The 23646-nt window shown below is 43.2% G+C and overlaps 1 protein-coding gene across 1 annotated transcript in view; it reads right to left on the reverse strand.

Annotated features, from left to right (window-relative positions):
- Positions 1 to 22022, reverse strand: part of UBXN4 (UBX domain protein 4) — a 38653-nt gene extending 16631 nt beyond the window's left edge. The window contains exons 1-6 of the mRNA XM_079782594.1: positions 21855 to 22022; positions 12467 to 12569; positions 9958 to 9986; positions 9165 to 9283; positions 8364 to 8538; positions 2413 to 2506 (exon numbers count right to left, since the gene is read on the reverse strand). Of these exons, the coding sequence (XP_079638720.1) occupies positions 2413 to 2506; positions 8364 to 8538; positions 9165 to 9283; positions 9958 to 9986; positions 12467 to 12569; positions 21855 to 21936 (602 nt within the window). The 5' untranslated portion in view covers positions 21937 to 22022. The remainder of the gene's footprint in view (positions 1 to 2412; positions 2507 to 8363; positions 8539 to 9164; positions 9284 to 9957; positions 9987 to 12466; positions 12570 to 21854) is intronic.
- Positions 22023 to 23646: the final 1624 nt, after the last annotated feature.

Below are 23646 nucleotides of genomic sequence, written 5' to 3' on the forward strand. Positions count from 1 at the left end.
ACTGCCAATTATAAAAAGTGTCATGGGGATGTAAAGTACAACACAAGGGATATAGTCAATAATATTGTAATAACTATGTATGGTGCCAGATGGGTACTAAATTTATCAGAGTAATCATTTTGTAAGGTACCTAATGTCTAATCACTGTTGTACACCTGAAACTGTTATTGTATGTCAACTATAATTAAAAATAAATTTAAAAAAACAAAACTTCACTTTCCCACTGAATTAAATAGCACTTGACCCGACCCCACAATAAAGGGCCACCGGTCCTATTTCTTCTCATTCCCACCAAGTCTCCAAATCCTTTTCTTAATTTTTGATTTTCTACTTCACTCCAAGGTAGTCCAAGTAAGAGTGCCCAGTGGTGGGTTTAGTGTTAGCCAAAGAGAAGGAAACAAAAGATGATGATTCCTTGGGAACTTGTTTCCTGCTGATGCTCCTCCAGCCTTCCACCATTTCTCACCACTGTGAGAGGATCTATCCTGCTTTTCACATCAATATCCTGACCATGCCCAACTCCTTCAAGAACAATCAGGCCCTAACCGGTTTGGCTCAGTGGATAGAGCATTGCCCTATAGACTGAAGGGTCCCAGGTTTGATTCCGGTCAAGAGCATGTACCTTGATTGTGGGCACATCCCCAGTAGGCAGTGTGCAGGAGGCAGCTGAGTGATGTTTCTCTCTCATCAATGTTTCTAACTCTCTATCCCTCTCCCTTCCTCTCTGTAAAAAATTCCTATCTAATGAAAGAGTAATATGCAAATTGACCATCACTGCAACTCACAAGATGGCTGCCACAAGATGGCCGGCAGGGGAGGGCAGTTGTGGGCGATCAGGCCAGCAGGGGAGGGCAGTTGAGAGGGACCAGGCCTGCAAGGGAGGGCAGTTGGGGGCAACCAGGCCTGCAGGGGAGGACAGTTAGGGGCAACCAGGCCTGCAGGGGAGGACAGTTAGGGGCGAACTGGTCGGCAGGGGAGGGCAGTTAGGGGTAACCAGATGGGCAGGGGAAGGAAGTTAGGGGCAATCAGGCCAGCAGGGGAGCAGTTAGGCATCGATCAGGCTGAACGGGAAGTGGTTAGGGGGTGATCAGGCAGGCAGGCAAGCGAGCGGTTGGGAGCCAGCAGTCCTGGATTGTGAGAGGGATGTCCCAGATTGGAGAGGGTGCAGGCTGGGCTGAGGGACACATACCCCCCTGTGCATGAATTTCGTGCACCGGGCCTCTAGTCAATAAAATAAAAAAAAATAAAAAAAAAAGAACAATCAGAATCTAGGTTTTTCTGAAATGAAGCTGATTTTTTAAAAAAATATATTTTATTTATTTATTTAATTTTAAATATACTTTATTGATTTCAGAGAGGGAGAGATAGACCCATCAATGATGAGAGAGAATCATTGATCTGCTGCCTCCTGCATGCCCCCCACTGGGGATTGAGCCCACAACCCAGGCATGTGCCCTTGACCGGAATCAAACCTGGGACCCTTCAGTCCGAAGGCTGATGATTTATCCACTGAGCCAAACCGGCAAGGGTTAAGGAATTTTTCTTAATGTTCATATAACACTAAGTGGTTTTAAGTCAAGATTAAAAAATAAAATCCTGCTTATCTGTTTACCATTAACTCATATAACTTTTAAGAATCATAGCAAAAAAGACTATGATTTACTATTTACTAAATCATTGAAGTATTAAATTAGAAACCAAAAGCCAGACATTTGTATCTGATTATCAGACCAACCAATAACATATGACATTTAGTAGACACCCACTTATGCAGAACCCAGGCTCAGTATGTAGTCATAAAATTAGCAGAAATTCTTGCCCATCTGGAACTTATTATCCTATGGCATAGAGAAAGAAAGGAAGAAGTGACAAATGGAAACACTTCCGTTACAAAATGCCAGTGAAGCCCTAGCTGGTTTTGCTCAGTGGTTAGAGTGTCAGCCCATGGACTGAAGGGTCCCAGGTTCAATTCCAGTCAAGGGCACATACCTCAGTTGCAGGCTGGATCCCCAGCCCCGGGTGGGGCATGTGCGGGAGGCAACCAATTGATCTCTCTCTCTCTCTCTCTCTGTCTTTCCCTATCCCTTCCACTCTGTCTAAAAAAATCAATGGAAAAATATCCTCAGGTGAGGATTAATAAAAAACAAAACAAAAAACCCCACAAAATGCAAATAAAAAAAGACTCTTTGAATGGTCAGACCTAAAGCTGACTGATGACTTCAGAGACACAGAAGAACTTTACTTCCAGAATTGATCTTTCCGGATACAAACAAGTAGGTCAAGTAATAAAAAGTTTTCAACGCAGAATTCTTAAACTTCATTTGTACAATTTTAGCTTTTACTCAAATTAAGGAAATAACTGAAAACCACTGTCTTTTAAATAAACTACTATTTGCAAAAATAAAAGCAAACCTTTCCACTTTGACAGTGAGGTCCTCCGAGGGTCTTGAATTTGAACATCCTCTAGTCTCCTGAGATGAAGTGGCATGGCCTGATTTTTCTCCTCCTTATTTATTAAATACAAAGAAGTAAGAAAAATATTTCATTTAAATGCCAATTTTTAAATGGTATACATTTTTTTTGGTTACAACATTTCTTAATCTGGTTTCTTAAACATTACATATTTTCGCTAAGAATGGAGCAGGAGATAAAAAATGAGCTATTACTAATTCTGAAGTATGGATCTGAATACAATCCTATATAATAAAAGGCTAGTGGAACGACTGGTTGCTGTGACGCGCATTGACCACAAGGGGACAGATTCTCAATGCAGGAGCTGCCCCCTAGTGGTCAGTGCACTCCCACAGAGGGAGCGCTGCTCAGCCAGAAGCTGGGCTCACAGCTGGCGAGCACAGCGGCAGCAGTTGGACATCCCCCAAGGGCTCCCAGACTGCGAGAAGGTGCAAGCCAGGCTGAGGGAACCCCCCGCCCCCCGCACACCTAGTGCACAAATTTCGTGCACCGGGCCTCTAGTCCTATCTAATAAAAGAGTAATGTGCAAATTGACTGTACATCCGCTACACCCACAAGCCACGCCCACCAGCCAATCAGGAGTATGCAAATTAACCCAACCAAGATAGCTGCGGCCACTAAGCGAGCAGGAGGCTTGCATTTCCCCGGCAATGGAGGAAGCCAAGCTTCCCGCACACCCTGGCCGGCCCAGGCCTCCAATCAAGGCTACAAAGTTTCAATTATAGAAGATAAATAAATCCCAGATACCAGGGCCTCCGCTTGGGTCGCCAGGGGGCGTGGCCAGCCTGCAAACCACCACAGGCCCTTCGCCCAGGCCACCCAACGCCCCAAGGGAACCCCCACCCTGATCCGGGACACCCTTCAGGGCAAACCAGCTGTCCCTCACCCATGCACCAGGCCTCTAGCATACCTAATAAAAGAGTAATATGCAAATTGACCGTCACTCCAACACACAAGATGGCTGCCCCCATGTGGACACAAGATGGTTGCCACAAGATGGCCAGCAGGGGAAGGCAGTTGGGGGCGATCAGGCCAGCAGGGGAGGGCAGTTAGGGGTGACCAGGCCAGCAGAGGAGGGAAGTTGGGGGCGACCGGGCCTGTATGGAAGGGCAGTTGGGGGGGACCCAGGCCTGCAGGGAAGGGCAGTTGGGGGGGGACCCAGGCCTGCAGGGGAGAGCAGTTGGTGGGGACCAGGCCTTCAGGAGAGGGCAGTTAGGGGTGACCAGGCCTGCAGGAGAGGGCAGTTAGGGGCAATTAGGCTGGCAGGGAAATGGTTAGGGGGTGATCAGGCTGGCAGGCAGAAGCGGTTAGGGGCAATCAGGAAGGCAGGCAGGCGAGCAGTTGGGAGCCAGCAGTCCTGAATTGTGAGAGGGATGTGCGACTGCCCGTTTAGGCCCGATCCCAAACAGGCAGTTGGACATCCCTCGAGGGGTCCCAGATTGGAGAGGGTGCAGGCTGGGCTGAGGAACACCTCCCCCCCCCCGCCCCCATGCACGAATTTCATGCACCGGGCCTCTAGTAGTATATAAATAGGAAATAAGGCAGTTACCCAGCTGACGTTACCAAGGTAAAAGTTAGAGGTAAAACATTAAGAAATATTAATCTGGCATGAGGGGATATAATAAAAATGAAGCATGCATGCCTGGACATGGGTAGGCTTCACTCTAGAGCAATGTTGTCCAATATCTATGTGGTGTCTAGTACAGTAGCCACTAGCCACATATGGCTAATGAACACTTGAAATAAGGCTAATGCAACTGAAGGTCTAAATTTTTAATTGTATTTCATTTTAATTAAAATAGTCACATGTGGCCGAAACCGGTTTGGCTCAGTGGATAGAGCGTCGGCCTGCGGACTGAAGGGTCCCAGGTTCGATTCCGGTCAAGGGCATGTACCTTGGTTGTGGGCACATCCCCGGTGGGGGATGTGCAGGAGGCAGCTGATTGATGTTTCTCTCTCATAGATGTTTCTAACTCTCTATCCCTCTCCCTTCCTCTCTGTAAAAAATCAATAAAATATATTAAAAAAAAATAAAATAGTCACATGTGGATGTGCCTATGGTATTCAACAGTGATGCTCTAAAGGCCAAGTTTAATCCTGGGTATTGCTCTAGATTTACACTGGCCCAATGAATGCCAAAATGTATACCAAAATGATTCCTCAGAGAAGCTTTTTGTATGTCTCTACACTAGTATTCTTTTTTAAAAATATATATATATTTTATTGATTTTTTACAGAGAGGAGGGGAGAGGGATAGAGAGTTAGAATAAACATCGATGAGAGAGAAACATCAATCAGCTGCCCCCTGAACACTCCCTACTGGGGATGTGCCCGCAACCAAGGTACATGCCCTTGACCGGAATCAAACCTGGGACCCTTCAGTCTGCAGGCCGACGCTCTGTCCACTGAGCCAAACCAGTTCGGGCAACTACACTAATATTCTTTTAAGAATTTCCTGAAGAATTTTGTCCTGGCCTGTTGTAGAGGATAGTTATAGTCTGGCACTTCCTTTTAGAACCTCTACCATTTCCACCAACTTGGTAACTTTTTAAAAAATATATTTTTATTGATTTCAGAGAGGAAAGGAGAGGGAGAGCGAGATAGAAACATCAATGATGAGAGGGAAGCATTGATCAGTTGCTCCCTACATGCCACACACTGGGGAATGAGCCCGCAACCAGGGCATGTGCCCTGACCTGGAATCAAACCTTGACCTCCTGGTTCATAAGTCGACGCTCAACCACTGAGCCATGCCGGCCAGGCACTTCTTCCATTTTTGATCTTTGAAAAAGCAAGGACTATGGAGCAACAAAGTCTGGGTTCAAGTCCTATCCTGGCACTTCAGTAGGTTACCTAATCTCTCTGTGCCTCATCATATGTTAAACAACTCAACCTTGTAGAGTTGTTTGGAGAAACATTAATAGAAGTAAAATGTTTAGACTTTTACTAAGACTGGAACATAGTGTTTTAGTTATAGCCATAGTGGAAATGCTAGAATTACTAAGTAGAGCAGATGGTTTATGTCTCTTCCTACCCCTGTATTCACCTAGGTAGCTAAAGTCAGCGACAGTAGGAGTATTTACACCTTGAAAATTAGCAAACACTACAAATAGGGCTTTTTTTCCTCAAAGGCCTTTTGTTAAATATTTACCAACACACTGCTAAATGCAACCCATTCCAGAAGCAGCTCCCAGTTAGACATGCAATCACAAGGGTAAACAATAGTGTACTGTGTTGCCAGTGTTTTTTGATATTGTGTTCTGAGCACATTCAAGGTAGGCTATGCTATGCTATGTTGCTTGGTAGGTTATGCATATTAAATGCATTTTTAACTTATATTTTCAACTTCTGGGTTTATTTGGACATAACCCCTTTTGGTTATGTCCAAGAGAATGAAAAATTTTGGAAATGATATTCAGGTAAATGTGAAAGATAACTATTCTGCTGTATACCTAAATGGACTACATTCACAATAGAGTCCCTCAGTCCTATCTGCATCCAGAATTTGAGTGATCTATGCAAGTAAAATCTTAAAATTAGACTACTAAGAAGGGACCTGATAATTTCCCCTCAAATATTCAAAAACCTGTTATGTGTAACTCCATTAGTAGCACTAAAGTTAATGGAAAATTATATGGCATCAAATTTCAGCTCAACATAAGAATTTTTCTAAAATCTAGGGCTATGCCCTGGCTGGTGTGGCTAAGTGGGTTGGGGTGAAGTCCCATACACCAAAAGGTTGCGGGTTCGATTCCTGGTCAGGGCACATACCCAGGTTATGGATTCCATCCCTGGTCTGGTGCATGTGGGAAGCAACTGATCGATGTTTCTCACATCAATATTTCTCTCTTCCCCTCTCTCTCTTCCTTCCTCTCTCTAAAATCAATCAACATATCCTTGGGTGAGAAATTTTTATTTTATTTTAAGCCGAAGCCGGTTTGGCTCAGTGGATGGAGCGTCGGTCTGCGGACTGGAAGGTCCCAGGTTCGATTCCGGACAAGGGCATGTACATTGGTTGCGGGCACATCCCCAGGTGGGGGGTGTGCAGGAGGCAGCTGGTCGATGTCTCTCTCTCATCGATGTTTCTAGCTCTCTATCCCTCTTCCTTCCTCTCTGTGAAAAATCAATAAAATATATTTTAAAAAAATTAAAATTAAAATTAAAATTAAAATAAGCCCTAGCTAGTTTGGTTCAGTTAGCCCTCGGACTGAAGGGTCCTGGGTTTGATTCCAGTCAAAGGCATGTACTCAGTTGCAGGCTCGATCCCAGGCCCCAGTTGGGGCACATGTGGGAGGCAACCAATTGATGTTTCTCTCTCTCTCTCTCCCCCCCTTCCTTCCACCCTCTCTAAAAATCAATGGAAAAATATCCTCAGGTGAAGATTAACAAAAAATAAAGGAAGAAAATTAAAATTAATAAAAACTAGGGTTTCAACAATAGAATAGGCTTCCCAGGTGAGAGAATGAGCTTCCTGTCATTAAATGTATTCAAATAGAGGCTAGATGATTATCCAGGATCATCTTTTGGGGTACTAATGTTCTAACTTCTTGGTTTATCTAACCCTATGTTGTCTACTACAAAGCTGTTATTACACCAAACAACTCTGACAGTATATGCACAGTATAAAATTTATTTTGCCTTGCCCAGCCGGTGTGGCTCGGTGGTTCAGCATAGACTTATGAACCAGGAGGTCACGGTTCAATTCCCAGTAGGGGGTGTGCAAGAGGCAGCTGATTGATGTTTCTAATTCTCTATCCCTCTTCCTTCCTCTCTGTAAAAAATCAATAAAATAAAAATTAAAAAAAAAATCCTATATAATAAAGAGGTAATATGCAAATTGGCCATCACTCCAACATACAAGATGGCCACCCCCATGTGGACACAAGATGGCCACCACAGGATGGCCAGCAGGGGAGGGCAGTTGTGGGCGATCAGGCCAGCAGGGGAGGGCAGTTGGGGGAAACCAGGCCTGCAAGGGAGGGCAGTTGGGGGCGATCAGGCCTGCAGGGGAGGACAGATAGGGGGGACCCAGGCCTACAGGGGAGGGCAGTTAGGGGTGACCAGGCTGGCAGGGGAGGGCAGTTAGGGGCAATCGGGCCAGCAGGGGAGCAGTTAGGCGTCGATCAGGCTGGCAGAGGAGTGGTTAGGGGGTGATCAGGCTGGCAGGCAGAAGTGGTTAGGGGCAATCGGGCAGGCAGGCAAGCGGTTGGGAGCCAGCAGTCCTGGATTGTGAGAGGGCAGTTGGACATCCCTTGAGGGGTCCCAGATTGGAGAGGGTGAAGGCTGGGCTGAGGGACACCGCCTCCCCCCACCCGTGCATGAATTTCGTGCACCAGGCCTCTAGTATATTTAAAACAAACTAACAAACAAAAACAGCTGAGTGTCATAATGACAGTCCCTGAACCACAGCACAGTAGCAGAAATTACAAATCAACTATTCTGGACTGTGGTCTATTTGGGTTTGAAGGGCTTACTCACTGACTTTATCCTCTTCTGCCACTAAATGACAAACATACGTATTTAAGACAACCCGTAAATTTTAAGTTAGATGAATGTGAGTAGGGGAAAAGGCAATGTTTTTATTTTTAAGGCTATTAATCTAAGGCCTTTAAAATGAAGTGAAGGAACCCTAGCTGGTTTGGCTCAGTGGATAGAGCGTCAGCCTGCGGACTGAAGGGTCCCAGGTTTGATTCCCATCAAGGGCACATGCCCAGGTTGCAGGCTCAATCCCCACTGGGGGGCATGCAGGAGGCAGCAGATCAATGATTCTCAGGTGAGGATTAACTAAAATTGATGTTTCTCTCTCTCCCTTCCTCTCTGAAATCAATTAAAAAAATTAAAATGAAGTGAAGGAGTACTTCTACTGTATCAAAAAGTACACTGAAAATTACCTGTTGCGGAATCTGACTTTGTATCAGAAGTGGGTGGTGTCTCAGAAAGTTCTACATTTCTCGACTGAGAGTCTTCAGAAGTACTGTTAGGATCAAATGAGGTGGATGGAGTAGAGTGTGAACTTTCTGACTGGCTGCCATTTGCCTCTGATGTTTCACCTTTTAATGAGTGCATCTAGAGAGAAAACACATTGAAATTTAATTTAACAGATAAGAATCTAAATTTACCATGAATGATGAGACCAAAATAAGAGTGAGTCAAAGCATATACTTTCTAAGTAGATAAATCTAAAATATATAATCCTAAACATGACATAATCATGTTATAAAATTCTACTATAAACTGACAAGAGCATAAAAAGATTTTAAAAGTAAAATGTTGCTTTTCCTTCAAATTACAATTCAAAGGAAGAAGTTACAAGCTATCTTAGTCATTTGTTCAAAGTGGATACAAATGAGATATTGAGTAAGGTCCTTAAAACATGTCAAGCAACATACTGCTAGATATCTTAATGTGACAGGAACTCTCTTGCAACAAAGAGTGCTATGCATTATGGGACTGGGTGAGGGGGAAAAAGAGAAGGGGAAACAAGAAGTCACTTAAGTATTAGGTACAGGCACCTCTAACTTCATAATGCTATTTTCAAAACCAGTCCAGGAAGAGAGTATTTACTACCTTTCCAATTTAATGGCATGGCAGGTCCCTGAATATACAGAGCACTTGCAAAAATACTCCAATGTCAAGTTCCTGGCTAATTATTTTCATATGTTTATACAAAGAGCAATTATGTTCCTTCTCACCTGCCGGACTTTGTGAATTCTGGTAACAAGTTCATCTGCAGAAACACTTCCTGCTATTACTTCCAAGGGAATTCCACTGTCTCCAATAAAGAAACTGGATGGAACACACACTACAGGATCTGTACAGTTTAATTAAGTCTAACAATTCATGGAAAACAAGGGAATAATTTTATGAAACACTACTGATAACAAAGCAAAACAAATCTTTGTGAATTCCACAAAATAATCAGCTAACATGTTTACAAAATAATTTCAATTACTGCATGTGACATGGGAATTGATTTATGATTTGTATTACATATCTGAGTTGAGAACATCTACTACAATTCCCCTCTATCATAACTTTTACATCTATATTGCCTCGTGCCAACTACTTCTAACATGGCATCCATACTGCTCCATACTACTTTCTAGATACTTGCAATAAACTCCCTATGATTCCATTTGCTACAATGTACTGTCTCAAAGGACACTTAGGAATATAAAGTTCCCATCCTATATAATAAAAGGCTAATATGCAAATTGGCCCCTTGACTGGGAGTTTGACCGGGAGTTCGACCAGCGGGCGGGGCCGGCCGGCAAACTGCCCACGGCCTCTCCCCCAGGCCAGCCCCGCCCCCGATCGGGGCAGACCAGACCCCACCTGTGCCCGAATTTGTGCACCAGGCCTCTAGTTAACAAGAAGGCATAAGTTTGTAAGTAAAAATGAATAACTTATAAATTTCATGAAATAAAGAAAAAAAGGTAAATCCACAAGCAAATATGTAATACCGATTCTTCATTGAAAGGATACAGATTTGTGAAAATTGTAGGCAGGCTTCACTGTAAAAAAAAAATCAAACAGAAAAATCACTAGATGAATACATGTTTCCCAAATACTGAGCTCCTTTTATAAAAATTTACTATACCAATTACAAGCATTTTTCTAAAACTACTAGTTTCTTTCATAGCCAACAGCTGGAAGGAGAAAAATATAATTCTTATTTCTTTTTTGTTTTATAATTTTCAGATTAAAGAACTTACTCTTGCTACCCACAAACTGGTGGCTGGATCTGGTGGCTAAAACTCAAGTTAGTATCTGCCATGTTGCTTCCTCAGCAGCAAGTATACCCAAACACAGTATCTTGCAACAAGATATTAATGCCTATGACTTACTTGTGCAAGCGACAATACAATACCTGTAATAACAAAGGATTGAAAACGACCTAAATATCAACCAATAAAAACTAATTAATTATGCAATCATAAAAAGAAAAATGGTTCCCAGTGGCATGGCTCAGTGGTTGAGCGTCAACCTATGAACCATGAGATCATGGTTCGATTCTGGTCAGGGTTGCAGGCTTGATCCCCAGTGGGGGGCATGCAGGAAGCAGCCGATCGATGATTCTCTCATATCATTGATGTTTCTCTCTCTCCCCCTCTCCCTTCCTCTCTGAAATCAATAAAGATATGTATATTTTAAATGCTAGATATAAATAAGCCTGTATATATCCTCAAGAATTCTGAAATTCCTCCTTCTTCCACATTCCCAATAAAGCCCTACATTCTCCCTGCCATTACTGACACGAAAAGGTGCTTCTGTAGGGTAATGGACAATATAAATGATACAATATACATTAAAATGATAGATTCTTTAAAAAAAACTATTACAGTTCAATAAATATATAGTTCAGTAATATTTTGAAACAGACTACACTATAATTTGCTTTATGCAGTTTGTTAATACTGAAAATTTTAAATAAAAAGTTTCTAAACTTAGAGGTTAATTTCTGAATTTTTTAATTGACAGTAACTGTCAAACATTATTCATTCTGATATTATTAATATCAAAACCACGTTGCAATTGCTAATGAGTTAATGTTTCCAGTAATTGATGGCTACTGCTATCATCATAAAAGAGAAATAACAGGGCCCTATGCTCTTTTGTAAGCTGCTTCTAATGGAAGACATACTACCATCTATGAAGTAATCTTGAAGGGGAAAAAAAATCCAACCTGAATCCAACTGTCAGAGGAAAAGAAGACAGAGGAACAAACCAAATGACAAAACAGCTGCAATCAACAAAATCCATACTGGAGGAAACTATGGTATTTTCAAAAAATAAATTGCAAAGAAAAAGACAGAAAGAGATATAGAGGGGAAGCTGCTACACTAAAAGAGACTTAAGACATATCAATACATGACAATGTGTGAAACTTGATAGATCCTAAACCAAACTGCAACAAATTAAATTAATAATAAAACTGTGACTGATGAGATAATTGAAAATTTGAACGCTGGGTGGATATCTGATATTAAGGAATTATTATTTTCTTTTTGAAGTATTCTAATTATATCAAAAAATTAAGAATCCTTATCTTTCAGAGACATACTAAAATATTTATAGATGAAGTGATATGACTGAGATTTGTTTCAAAATTATATAGGATAAGTGGAAATGGATAGGGGTATACATGAAACAAGACTGATCAAGAGTTGATAATTATTGAAGTGGTTGACAGTATATGGGGGTTTTTTACACTCTTCAGTCACTTACATGTTTGAAATTTTCTGTAATTAAAAAAAAATTTTTTAAGGGGGGAGAAGGGATGTATTAAATAAAAGACTTGTGGATAGCAGGTACTATGAGGGACCTATAAATGTCCTTATTCCTATTAAACATCTCCTGCCTGGCCCTACCCAGCCGTTGTGGCTCAGTGGTTGAGCATCAATGTATGAACCAGGAGGTCACAGTTTAATTCCCGGGTTGCAGGGTCAATCCCCAGGAGAGGCCATGCATGAGGCAGCCATCAATGATTCCTCTCATCATCTGTTTCTATCTCTCTCTCCCTCTTCCTCTCTGAAATCAATAAAAATATATTTTAAAAAATTAAACAACTCCATTCCCAAAAACAGAATTCAAAAGAGTGGTAGCCTTTAAGAGATATTCAATATATGATTTACAGTTACTTCCAAGTTCTTAGAAGCTGAGGTTCACAGTATTTTTGTATTGCTGCTTAGTAGACTAGGAGAACTTAAGTTTTCAGCAAGATATAATGATGAATTTGGAAAACAGCAATCCGAATTTAACACCCTAATATGCCTTAGATAAAAATCAACATTCTTATAGTCTAAAAGCATCACCATAAATCACAACCAAAGACTACAGTTGAAATGTTTTTTAAAAACAAAAGATTAGGGCATGCAGGAGGTAGCCAATTGAGGTTTCTCTCATCAATGTTTCTATCTCTCTCCCTTTCTCTCTAAAAAATCAATAAAAGCGTTTTTTTTAAAAACCCAAAAGATTAAAACATTAAGCAAACCTTTTGGTATCGATTTTAATAGCAACAAAACTGTTTGAAGATGCTTCTGTCACTTTCTCATCTTCCCAACTTGCAGCCATCTGTGTAGACTGCTCATCATCACCTATAAAACATTTCAAGGATTCTTATTACATAAAGCCAGTATCTGATGATTCTTTTTTCCCGGAAATCTGGAATTGCAAATAAAATATAATACAACAAATACTGTTTTCTACCAAATTTGAAAACTGAATTTTTTCATAAAATGAAAAGTGTGACTATGCATTGTTAATAAAAAGCAATAAAAAACACAATATTGCCATTTTGTATCCACAATAATTACAAACCATGGGTACAAATGTAGTGACTATTTTGGCTTTTCAACATGATTTTATATATAAATGTACAATACTCCTTTATGTAGCACCTTTCTGTTGAGTTCAATATCCTCCACAACATTTATTCTCCAGAATTCCTCCAAGGTAGATAGAGGCAGGTACAAGTCTGTTTGTAGTCTTGGACTTGCTTTTTCTTATAGGTATGCTAATCATTAAAGTTATGCTGACCCCAAACTAATCTATGGTGGAGGTGCTAGGAAAAGAACATGAAGAAATCTTCTGGACTGCTGAAAATGTCTGTATCTTATCTGGATGACAGTTACAAAAGTGTACTCATATGAAAAACTTCATCAAGCTGTTTCACTTAATATATCTCACCTAATATACTGTATGTTATACCCCAATGACAAAATTTTAGAACTTATACCTATCAAGAGATTATTTCCATTTCAGTTAACATAACCACTTATGGCTAGACAGAAGGAAACTTACCTGAGTAAGTCACTGAAAAATATTTTGGGCATTAGCAGAGCTAAGCACTTTCTCAAAAGGTGAGCAACTTTTGCCAATTTACAGATTTAACAAAAAACAAACAAACAAACAAAAACAACAACTCATTTCCAGGCTACATTTTTCATTTTACAAAAATGAGATCATTCTACACCTGCTATTTTGTAAGCTGCTTTCATCACCACCACCCAATTTATTAGCCTTCCCCATCTCAGTTATCTGTTCATGCTAAGTCCATCCTTTCAGGTCTCAGGCTAAAACTTTAGTTACCACTGACTTCAGTTGATTCATCTCCAAATAGCTGACCCTTGAACAACACAGGGTTAGGGGTGCAACCCCACTCCCACCCCCCCCCCCCAGTCAAAAACCTGCATATAACTTTTAACTCTATGTATTTATGGAAAAAATACCACGTATAAAGGGACCCATGCTGTTCAAGAGTCAACTATATATCCAGAATGTAATTATCTCTTACCACACTCATTGCTACCACCCTGATTTATGCTACCACATCTCACACAGATGATTGCAATACCCTCCTAATTGGTTTCCCTGCTGTCTATTCTTAACACAGCAACTTTCCTTAAACTTTCAGATCACATCAACCCTCTGCTCAAAATCCTACAAAATCTCCCTATTTTCCCTCAAAGTATAAGCCAAAATCCTTACAAAAGTCCAGTTATCTCTCTGTCCTCATTTCCTTTTACTTTCTTGCTATTCCTTTCCTTTCTATTCCTCAAATTATGAAAGACACTCTCATTTTAAGGTCTTGGTACTAGATGTTTCCTCTAGTTCTGGAATGTTCTTCCCACAGTATCTACATAGGAATGTTCTTCCCACAGTATCTACATAGTTAACTATCAACTACCATAAGTCCTTGCTCAAATACTATCTTCTCAATAAAGCCTTCCCTAATCACCACTTTAATAAAACCATACACCCTTCAGATATTCCCAAAGGCTCCTTATTTCATGTGTGTGTGTTTTTCTGTAACATATATCACTTTTTAATAGAGTATGTCTTTTATACCTTATGTTTACTGTTTATTGTCTGGATCTTCCATGAGAATGTAGGCTCCAGAAGGGCAAGGATAGTTTTCATTTTTACTTAATGATATGTAATGACTCAAATGCCTACAACAAAACCTGGCATATGATAAGTAGGTGGCATATAGCAGACTTTCAATACTATTTTGCAGAATAAACAGGTAAGTTTTTGGTAAAGTATCTTGGATATTTATAATACTTGACTAATGCTGCACTTATGAGTATATTGGAGGCCCGGTGCACGGATTCGTACACTGGTGGGGTCCCTCAGCCTGGCCCGCGGGGATCGGGCTGAAACCGGCTCTCCCACATCCCCTGAGGGGTCCCGGATTGCAAGAGGGCACAGGCCAGGCTGAGGGACCCCACCAGGTGCACAATTGGGACTGAGAAGGGACTGCGGGAGGGCTCCAGGGCATGTCCGGCCCATCTCGCCCTGTCCCGATCAGCTGGAACCCATCAGCAAGCTAACCTACTGGTCAGAGTGTCTGCCCCTGGTGATCAGTGTGTGTCATAGCGACTAGTCGAATGGTCGAACAAACGGGAGGACACTTAGCATATTAGGCTTTTATTATATAGGATTTTGTCTGAGAAGAAACTCAGGAATATCAGGAATAGGGGCTTGAGAAATCTGGCCATGGAAAAACAAACAGGGACTTTAATGTATCCACAGATACACACAAGACCAAAATGTTGAAGCACGACTTCTGAAGGAGCACAGATGGCGGACTGAAGCATTCTGCGGCAAGCTGGCCTTTGCACCAGGTGGGCCGGCTTCCGGCCCATCCAGTGCTTCTGCTGGTTCATTCAAGGAAGAACATTTTCCTTGACTTTTAGGTGCTTTTATATTCATCTCGAAAAGAAAAAATTCTGAACTCAGGATTTGGCAAATATTTGTTGTCTCCTGGAGCGGGGAGTCCTGCTTCTTCTATCCAACTGCTTTCCGTAATCTTGAAATGCAAATACCCCTCCTCTACACTTTACCTCCATGATTTGGATTGCAAAGGCTGCTTTTCTTCCCCCGCCCCCCCCCCTCTAAAATTTAACACTGAGAAGCTCATAGGATGCCATCATCCTGCCAACTTCTCCAGGAAGAAAGAACTGACATGTTTCTTCCGCCAATTGCTTACTTGTAAAGAAATTATTTTGCAAGCTGAAGGGTGATGTATAATTTGAAACTGGTGCTTAGATGGTGGTATTTGTGAATTCTTTACCTTTTATTCCCAGCAAGAAGACTATATAAATAGCAAGTGTGGGTGTGAAAAAAATAAAAAATAAAAGATTGAAGTAGCAGATAGGGAAAAGTATCATTTGTTGTGACATCATTTTAAGCACATCTTAAGACACTGTGGGCATAAAAAAAAAAAAAAAGACACTATGGGCTGTAGAGAGATGTAAAATTCCAAATCAATGACATTCTCACTACAAACACTTCTTAGAGAAGACTGTGAGGCATGAGGGACCCTTTTCATTCATTCTTTCATACATTCACTGTTTTATTCCACATTTATTGTGTGCTAGGTATTGGACTATAAACTAAATATAAAACAAACCCCCCCCCCAAAAAAAAAAAAAAAAAACCCAGTCAGCTTGGCTCAGTGGTTGTCGACTATGAGCCAGGAGGTCAAGGTTCAGTTTCCAGTCAGGGCACTTGCCCGGGTTGAGGGTTTGATCCCCAGTATGGTCGTGCAGGAGGCAGTCGATCAATGATTCTCTCTCATCATTGATATTTCTATCTCTCTCTCCCTCTCCCTTTCTCTATGAAACCAATAAAAAATATTTAAGTAAATAAAACAAATGAAACACTGTCTGCCCTCAGTGATTAAAATCTAATGGTACAGAAAAAAAGTACTTGTTTAGAATAACTACAAATCCTATCCTATATAATAAAAGGCTAATATGCAAATTGTCCCCTTGACCAGGACTTCGACCAGGCAGCGGGGCTGGTCAGCCAACTGCCCTCGGCCCCTCCCCCCAAGCGGCCCCTCCCCCAATCCCCCCCCACCCCCCGATCGGGGGCAAGGCCAGCCGGTCAACAGCCTGCGGCTCCTCCCCCCTCCCCCCCGGCCAGCCTGGCCCAATCAGCCTGGGCTGGCCAGACCCCACCCACGCACAAATTCGTGCACCAAGCCTCTAGTAATCCTACATAATAAAATGGTAATATGTAAATTACCATCACTCCGCTACGCCCACGATTGGGCCAGCAGGAGGTGCAGGGGGCGGGACTCAGGGTGGCCGGGGTAGCTGATTGGGCCAGCAGGACGCTGAGCTCACGGCGCCACTGGCGCCACGAGCTCAGCGTCTGTGTCATGGCTGCCCCGGAGGCTTTCGGAAGGCCTGGTGCACCGGCGGACAGACAGACAGCCGGCTCCCCCGCGATCAAAAGCCAAAGCGGGGGAGCTGTCTGTCTGTCTGCGCCGGCGCAAGGCCTTTCGAAAGCCTCCGCGGAGCTGGAGGCTTTCGGAAGGCCTGGGGCACCGGCGGACAGACAGACAGCCGGCTCCCCCGCGATCAAAAGCCAAAGCGGGGGAGCTGTCTGTCTGTCTGCGCCGGCGCAAGGCCTTTCGAAAGCCTCCGCCGCGCTGGAGGCTTTCGGAAGGCCTGGGGCACCGGCGGACAGACAGACAGCCGGCTCCCCCGCGATCAAAAGCCAAAGCGGGGGAGCTGTCTGTCTGTCTGCGCCGGCGCTGGAGGCTTTCGGAAGGCCTGGGGCACCGGCGGACAGACAGCCAGCTGGTGCACCAGGTGCATGATTAAATCATGCACTGGGCCTCTAGTCTATATCATAAAAGGCCTGTGGTCGTGACGCCGTAATGACCAAACGAGCAGCAGCTCTCGTGGCAGGCAGGGCACTGGCAGTGTCCGTGGAGCATGCGAGGCGTCACGGACGGCAGACATGACCCTGATGGCAGGCTAGGCCTAGGGGACCCTACATGTGCACGATTTAATTGTGCACTGGGCCTCCAGTTATATAATAAATGCTGTGGAAAAAGAACCCAACTGTGAGAGAAGATAATGAGACCTCCTTAGACTGGTCAGGGAAACCCTCTCTGTGGTGACATTTAAGGTAAGACTTGCCCTGGCTGGCGTTCTCAGTGGTTAGAGCATCAGCCCACACTTCAAAGGGTCTGGTTTGATTCCCAGTCAAGGGCACGTACCTGGGTTGTAGGTTCAATCCCCAGCCCCAGTCGAGCTGTGTGGAGGATTCAACCAATCGATGTGTCTCTCTCACATAGATGTTTCTCTCTCTCCGCCCCCCCTCCCTCCTTCCCTTCCACTATCACTAAAAATCAATGGAAGGCAGCTATCCTCAAGTAAGGATTAACAACAAAAAAGAAAAGACTTAAAGGATGAAAGAGCTGAGCCATGCCAAGAGCCAGAGGAGTTCACTGAGCAGGAGGAATTTAGGTGTAGGGAAAGGCCTGTGTGATAGGTAGTGTCATGATAGGGAGCACGAGACAAGGTAAGACTTAAGAGTTAAGCCGAAACCGGTTATGGCTCAGTGGATAGAGCGTCAGCCTGCGGACTCAAGGGTCCCAGGTTCGATTCCGGTCAAGGGCATGTACCTTAGTTGCGGGCACATCCCCAGTAGGGGGTGTGCAAGAGGCAGCTGATCGATGTTTCTCTCTCATCGATGTTTCTAACTCTCTATCCCTCTCTCTTCCTCTCTGTAAAAAATCAATAAAATATATTTTAAAAATAAATAAATAAATAAATAAATAAATAAATAAAAGACTTAAGAGTTAAGAGTAAGGGTTTATTCAATATGATGTAAGGCAGTACCATTTACTTAGAGATAGCAGCACAATGGGGGAGAAAACAGAGGTTCAGGCAGTAAATATACTTTTAGGCTTGAGAATCTTATGAGGCATCCAAGGGGGACGTTAAGCAGGTAGCATGGATCTGCTACTTCTGAGGTTATGTTGTACCAGATGTCACCTCCCCACTAACAATATCTGCTCATGACTCAGTCTAGTAGCAGCAGCAGCTGCTACTGAATGGAATTATTAATTGCCAACGTCAAATCTTTAATTTCTTAGTTTTAATTACATTATGAACTATGCCAAGGAGTTAGATGGGCCTACGATTTTAATAAGAGAATACTGTCTCCTTGGTAGTATCAGCAGTATCCAAAGTAAAGATACTTAAAATTTTTTTTTATTGATTTCAGAGAAGGGAGGAGAGAGAGAAACATCAATGATGATAGAAAATCATCAATTGGCTGCCTCCTGCATGCCCCCTACTGGGGACCAAGCACACACACCTGGGCATGTGCCCTGACCGGGAATCAAAACCGTGACCTGGTTCATGGGTCACCGCTCAACCACTGAACACCAGCCGGGCCAAAGTAAAGGTACTTAAACAGTACAAACTCAGAAGCAAAGAACTGCAGACCCTAGTAGAGCCAGCAATTCCAACTTAGAAAACCTCCATCTATTTTAATCCAAAAAGGCAGTAAACAGTATCTGTCAAGGAAATTTTAGCTCACTAGCAACACTGTCAGTGAACTGACACCTCAGCTTCACGATCCTTATCAAATTATTCTACCTTCCCAAGAACAGAATCAAAATCTTTTTCACTTTTTAAAAAAATATTGATTTGAGGCCCTAGCCGTTTTGGCTCAGTTGATAAGAGCATTGGCCTGCGGAATGAACGGTCCTGGGTTCGATTCTGGCCAGCAGCACATGACCGGGTTGTGGGCTCAGTCCCCAGTAGGGGGCGTGCAGGAGGCAGCCAATCAATGATTCTCATCATTGATGTTTCTCTCTCTCCCTCTCCCTTCCTCTCTGAATTCAATAAAAATACATTAAAATATATATATATTTTTAAATTTGAGTTAAGAGAGAGAGGAAAGGGGGAAAGAGAGGCAGGGAAAAAGGGAGAAACATTGATTTGTTGTTCTACTTATTTATGCATTCATTGGTTGATTCTTGTATATGCCCTGATAGGAGATTGAACCCACAACCTTGGCATATCAAGGTAGGTTATTCTAACCAAATGAGCTACCTGGCCCAGGCCCAATTTTCCTTCTTTCAATTTACATAGCTATAATACTTTGAAAATCCTTGTTAATTTGTTGGCTGAACTAGTAGCAATCTCTCCAGTCTCCTAACATCAATCTTTTAATATTCTTTAATTCATCCATGAAAAATTCACTAACCAACTTGCCTAAAATGTTTCCCACTTGAGTAGTTACATGAACCAAAGTTACCCTTAAGACCATTCCTTCCAGCTATAAAGACTTTTTAAAAATTTTCTGAGTTAATGTATTATTGTTGAAGTCTCAGATCTAAGATAATCATGAATTCTGGCTGTATGCTCCAGAGTTATGAACAAAGGTCTAGGCCAGTGGTCGGCAAATGGCGGCTCACGAGCCACATGTGGCTCTTTGGCCCCTTGAGTGTGGCTCTTCCACAAAATACCACATGCGAGCGTGCACGTACAGTGCGATTGAAACTTCGTGGCCCATGCGCAGAAGTCGGTTTTCGGCTCTCAAAAGAAATTTCAATCGTTGTACTGTTGATATTTGGCTCTGTTGATTAATGAGTTTGCCGGCCACTGGTCTAGGCAGTTCCATGACACTATTATCTACAAACTCCTAAAAGGACACTAATCTTACCTAAAATGCTAGAAAAGCCAACAGTATTGTGAAAGGGTCAAGGGACAGACTCTGACAGATTGCTAACCATATTCCTGCAAATATTCCACAGTTACTGATATTCTAAAAGCATAGAATACACGCTCATCAGTAAAAAGTTAATGGAAAAAGGAATATATACACACAAAGCCCCCGAAACCTATAAATTTATTTTACTATTATAATAATTAGCACTACTATTTCCAAATGGATTTTCAAATGTTTGTTAATTAAATCTAGCAATATTTCCTTCAAATTAACTGATTAGCCCAAAAGTACCTTCTAGGAACATTCAGACACCATCAATTGTGTTTTTTGCTTAAAACCATGACTACCATTTAATCCTAGATTTCCTGATTTCTACACCAATTTCAATAATCACATCAAGTCTACAATTGTTCAGTTTTTTTCTTAAGAAACAAACAACAAAAACCACTTCCTTTTTAAGCTGCTAAAAAAAAAAATTTGTCAAGACAATATGTAAATCCTTTTTGTGATCCTGGTGTATGTACTTAACCACTGTGTACATAAGTTTCCTCATCTATAAAAGAAGATAATAAAACCCGATTCTACCTACCACAAGAATCAATAGAGATTTTATGGAAAGAACACAACTTAAAATGTCATAAAACTATTATTGTACTCTTAATAAGCATAGTATCTTATCATTTCACTTTCCTTTTTAATCTACTTTTTTCCCTTACAGGATTACAGCTGGTATTTTATGTGAAATATAAACTGTGAAACAGCGTTAAGAACTACTCAAACTCTTCTAAATTAACAGCACTAGAAATTTACCTATAAATTTAGCATAACAAAACAATTATAAATTTCAAGTTTAATGTTAACTGCAACTCGCATTTCATCAACTTGTTCTCATTGCAGTGCATAAAGCAACAGAGCTATTATGTAGTCTCCCCAAGAGTCATGAGTTAATAATGAGTAAAACGTTATTAAACACAAATAGGTGAAATAATACACTTCAAATTAACAGTAGCCACAAACACTGATTTGGTTCATGTAATGAGAATCGGCAATTCCACAGAGGCATAGGTTTACTGTAAATCTAGAAGATTTCAGTAATAAAATAGGGGAGTAATAAAATACGGAGCACATTAACCCAGAGCAACCCGGAGTAAATGAGTTAATACACATTCTGGAAATTGTAGATATTAGACCAGAAAGATAACAAAAAGAACCTAGAACAGGGCGTCTACTCCTAAACACATGGGTAAAAATAAATAAACAAATAAATCGACTTGCAACAAAGCAATGATTCACATTAGACCTTCCCCACTATCCTTTTTAAAAATCAAACCTATATCTACAGCTCAACAGTTCGCATCTGAGGAACCCAGGAACGCCGACAACCGTGACCGCCGGGTGGTCTCCCTTTGTTGTTATCGATGACACAGCTTTCCTCCTGACAGTCGGCAACTAATTGCCGAGCCTGCTGCCTGCCTAAAGGCCAGGCCGTGTCCCCACCTACACACACACCAGGAACTACGCCCGGGCGTTAAGGCATCCGAAGTGGGTCCTCCGGGACAGAGAGCCCTAGGGGGGCGCCGGGGGGGGGGGGTGTCTGTGGCGCCGGTCCCCCAGGAGGCGGGCGGGAGGCTGGGCAGGGAGCTCTGGGGCTGGGCCGCTCGCGCGCCTCCTCGCCTCGGGCGGAGAGGGGTCGACGGGCTCAGCGCCTGGGGGCGCGGCTGGGACGGGGCCTCCCGCCAGGGCGGTGGGGGACCAGGCCCGCTGTGCCCCAAACGGGCCGGGGTGGCGCTGAACTCGGGACGGGCAGCCCCAGAGCAGAGGCTGTGAGGGCCTGGGGTGGGAGGTAGGCCGGAGAGGTGTCCGGCCCTATTTCGGGCCCCCGCCCCCTTCACCTGCCACGAACACCACGAAGACCGCGCCGCTCCTCTTGGCCGACGCGATGGCGGCCGGAATGGCGCCCTGGAACCACAGCATCTCTCCACTCCGGCCTCCGCGCTCGCTGGAAGTGCTGTCTTCGCGGCCAGGAGCTGGCCCCGCCCTCCCCTTCGCCGGACCCCGCGGCCCCGGCAGCCCCAGCTGGCCCGCCCCCAGCCTCCGGCTCCGCAGGGACGCGCACACTCAGCGGTCTTCTGGGACGCGCGCAAACGCGCGGGCGGGGAGCGCGTGGCATCACGTGATGCCACACGTCGCTGTTGGCATGGAGTCCCATTGCCTCGTCTGGTTGGCTAGTTGGCGCGTGCGCGCGCCCGCTAGGCCTTAGGCCCGGCAGTCCCGGAAGTGGAAGGAGCCCGCGGAAAGGGTGACTAAACAGCTACAGTTGTGGGCGGTGCCTACATGAGGCATGATGGGAATTGTAGTCTTCCTAGGCTTGTTCTCCTTCCGCGATTTCCCGGCATGGCTAAGGGGGCAGCAGTGAGAGCCACTTAATCTATAAAGGAGAGGAAAGGGGCGGTTACTGAAGCTTTGCCCTTGTTCCTTGAGAACTTGAAGTGTGGAGGAAATAGTCCCCACTCCGAATGGAATCCTGCTTAGTAGGGGACGATGTAATTCTCTATTGCTATTAGTGGCCTTTGTGTGATGGGGTTGGGTGTCTCTTAGTATAGAGCTAAATGGGCTTTGTAGGGGCTTAGTGAGAAGCTTTGATTCTACTGAACTTTACCATCCCAACCTTGAAGAAAAGACAGGATAAGAAACCACGACAGTCACCTCTGTAATACCATACAGCCCATGTACCTCGAATGTAAGCCTGAGCAATTTCCTAGTCATTGACTAGAGAGCATTACACAACCAAAAAAACAACTAGCTATACTTTCTGTGGCTGCTTTCTAAGTAATGATTTAGTTTCCAGCTACTTTCCATGGTAAGACAAAAGAGAGGAATAGATAATGGTTTTTTTTTTTTTTTTTTACAATTTTATGTAAGAATGTTTTATAATCAAGGTATGGCACTTTAGCCCTAGCCGGTTGCTCAGTGGTTAGAGCGTGGGCCCATGGACTGAAGGGTTTGATTCCTGTCAAGGGTACATACCTTAGTTGGGGCAACCAATCAATATGTCTCTCTCATCTCTCTTTCTCTTCTGTCCCTCCCCCTTCCACTCTCTCTAAAAATCAATGGGAAAATATCCTTCCTTGGGTGAGGATTAAAAATAAATAAATATCGCCAAAACCGGTTTGGCTCAGTGGATAGAGTGTCGGTCTGCGGACTGAGGGGTCCCGGGTTCGATTCCGGTCGGGGGCATGTGCATTGGTTGCGGGCACATCCCCGGTGGGGGGTGTGCAGGAGGCAGCTGGTCGATGTATCTCTCTCATCGATGTTTCTAGCTCTCTATCCCTCTCCCTTTCTCTCTGTGAAAAATCAATAAAATATATTTTAAAAAATAAAAATAAAAAAAAATAAATAAATATCAACTAAAATCCAACCTGCCTTTTTTTTAAAAAAAGATATGGCACCCTAGCTGATTTAGCTCAGTGGATAGAGCATTGGCCTGCGGACTGAAGGGTCCCAAGTTAAATTCCAATTCCGGTCAAGGAAACATGCCCAGGTTGAGGGCTCGGTCCCCAGTAGGCAGCGTGCAGGAGGCAGCTGATCAATGATTCTCTCTCATCATTGATGTTTCTCTCTCTCTCCCCCTTCCTCTCTGAAGTCAATAAAAATAAAAATAATTTTTAAAAAAAGATATGGTAT

The sequence above is a fragment of the Cnephaeus nilssonii genome (genome assembly GCF_951640355.1).
Source record: "Cnephaeus nilssonii genome assembly, chromosome: 10".
In the NCBI taxonomy this organism is placed as follows: Eukaryota; Metazoa; Chordata; class Mammalia; order Chiroptera; family Vespertilionidae; genus Cnephaeus; species Cnephaeus nilssonii.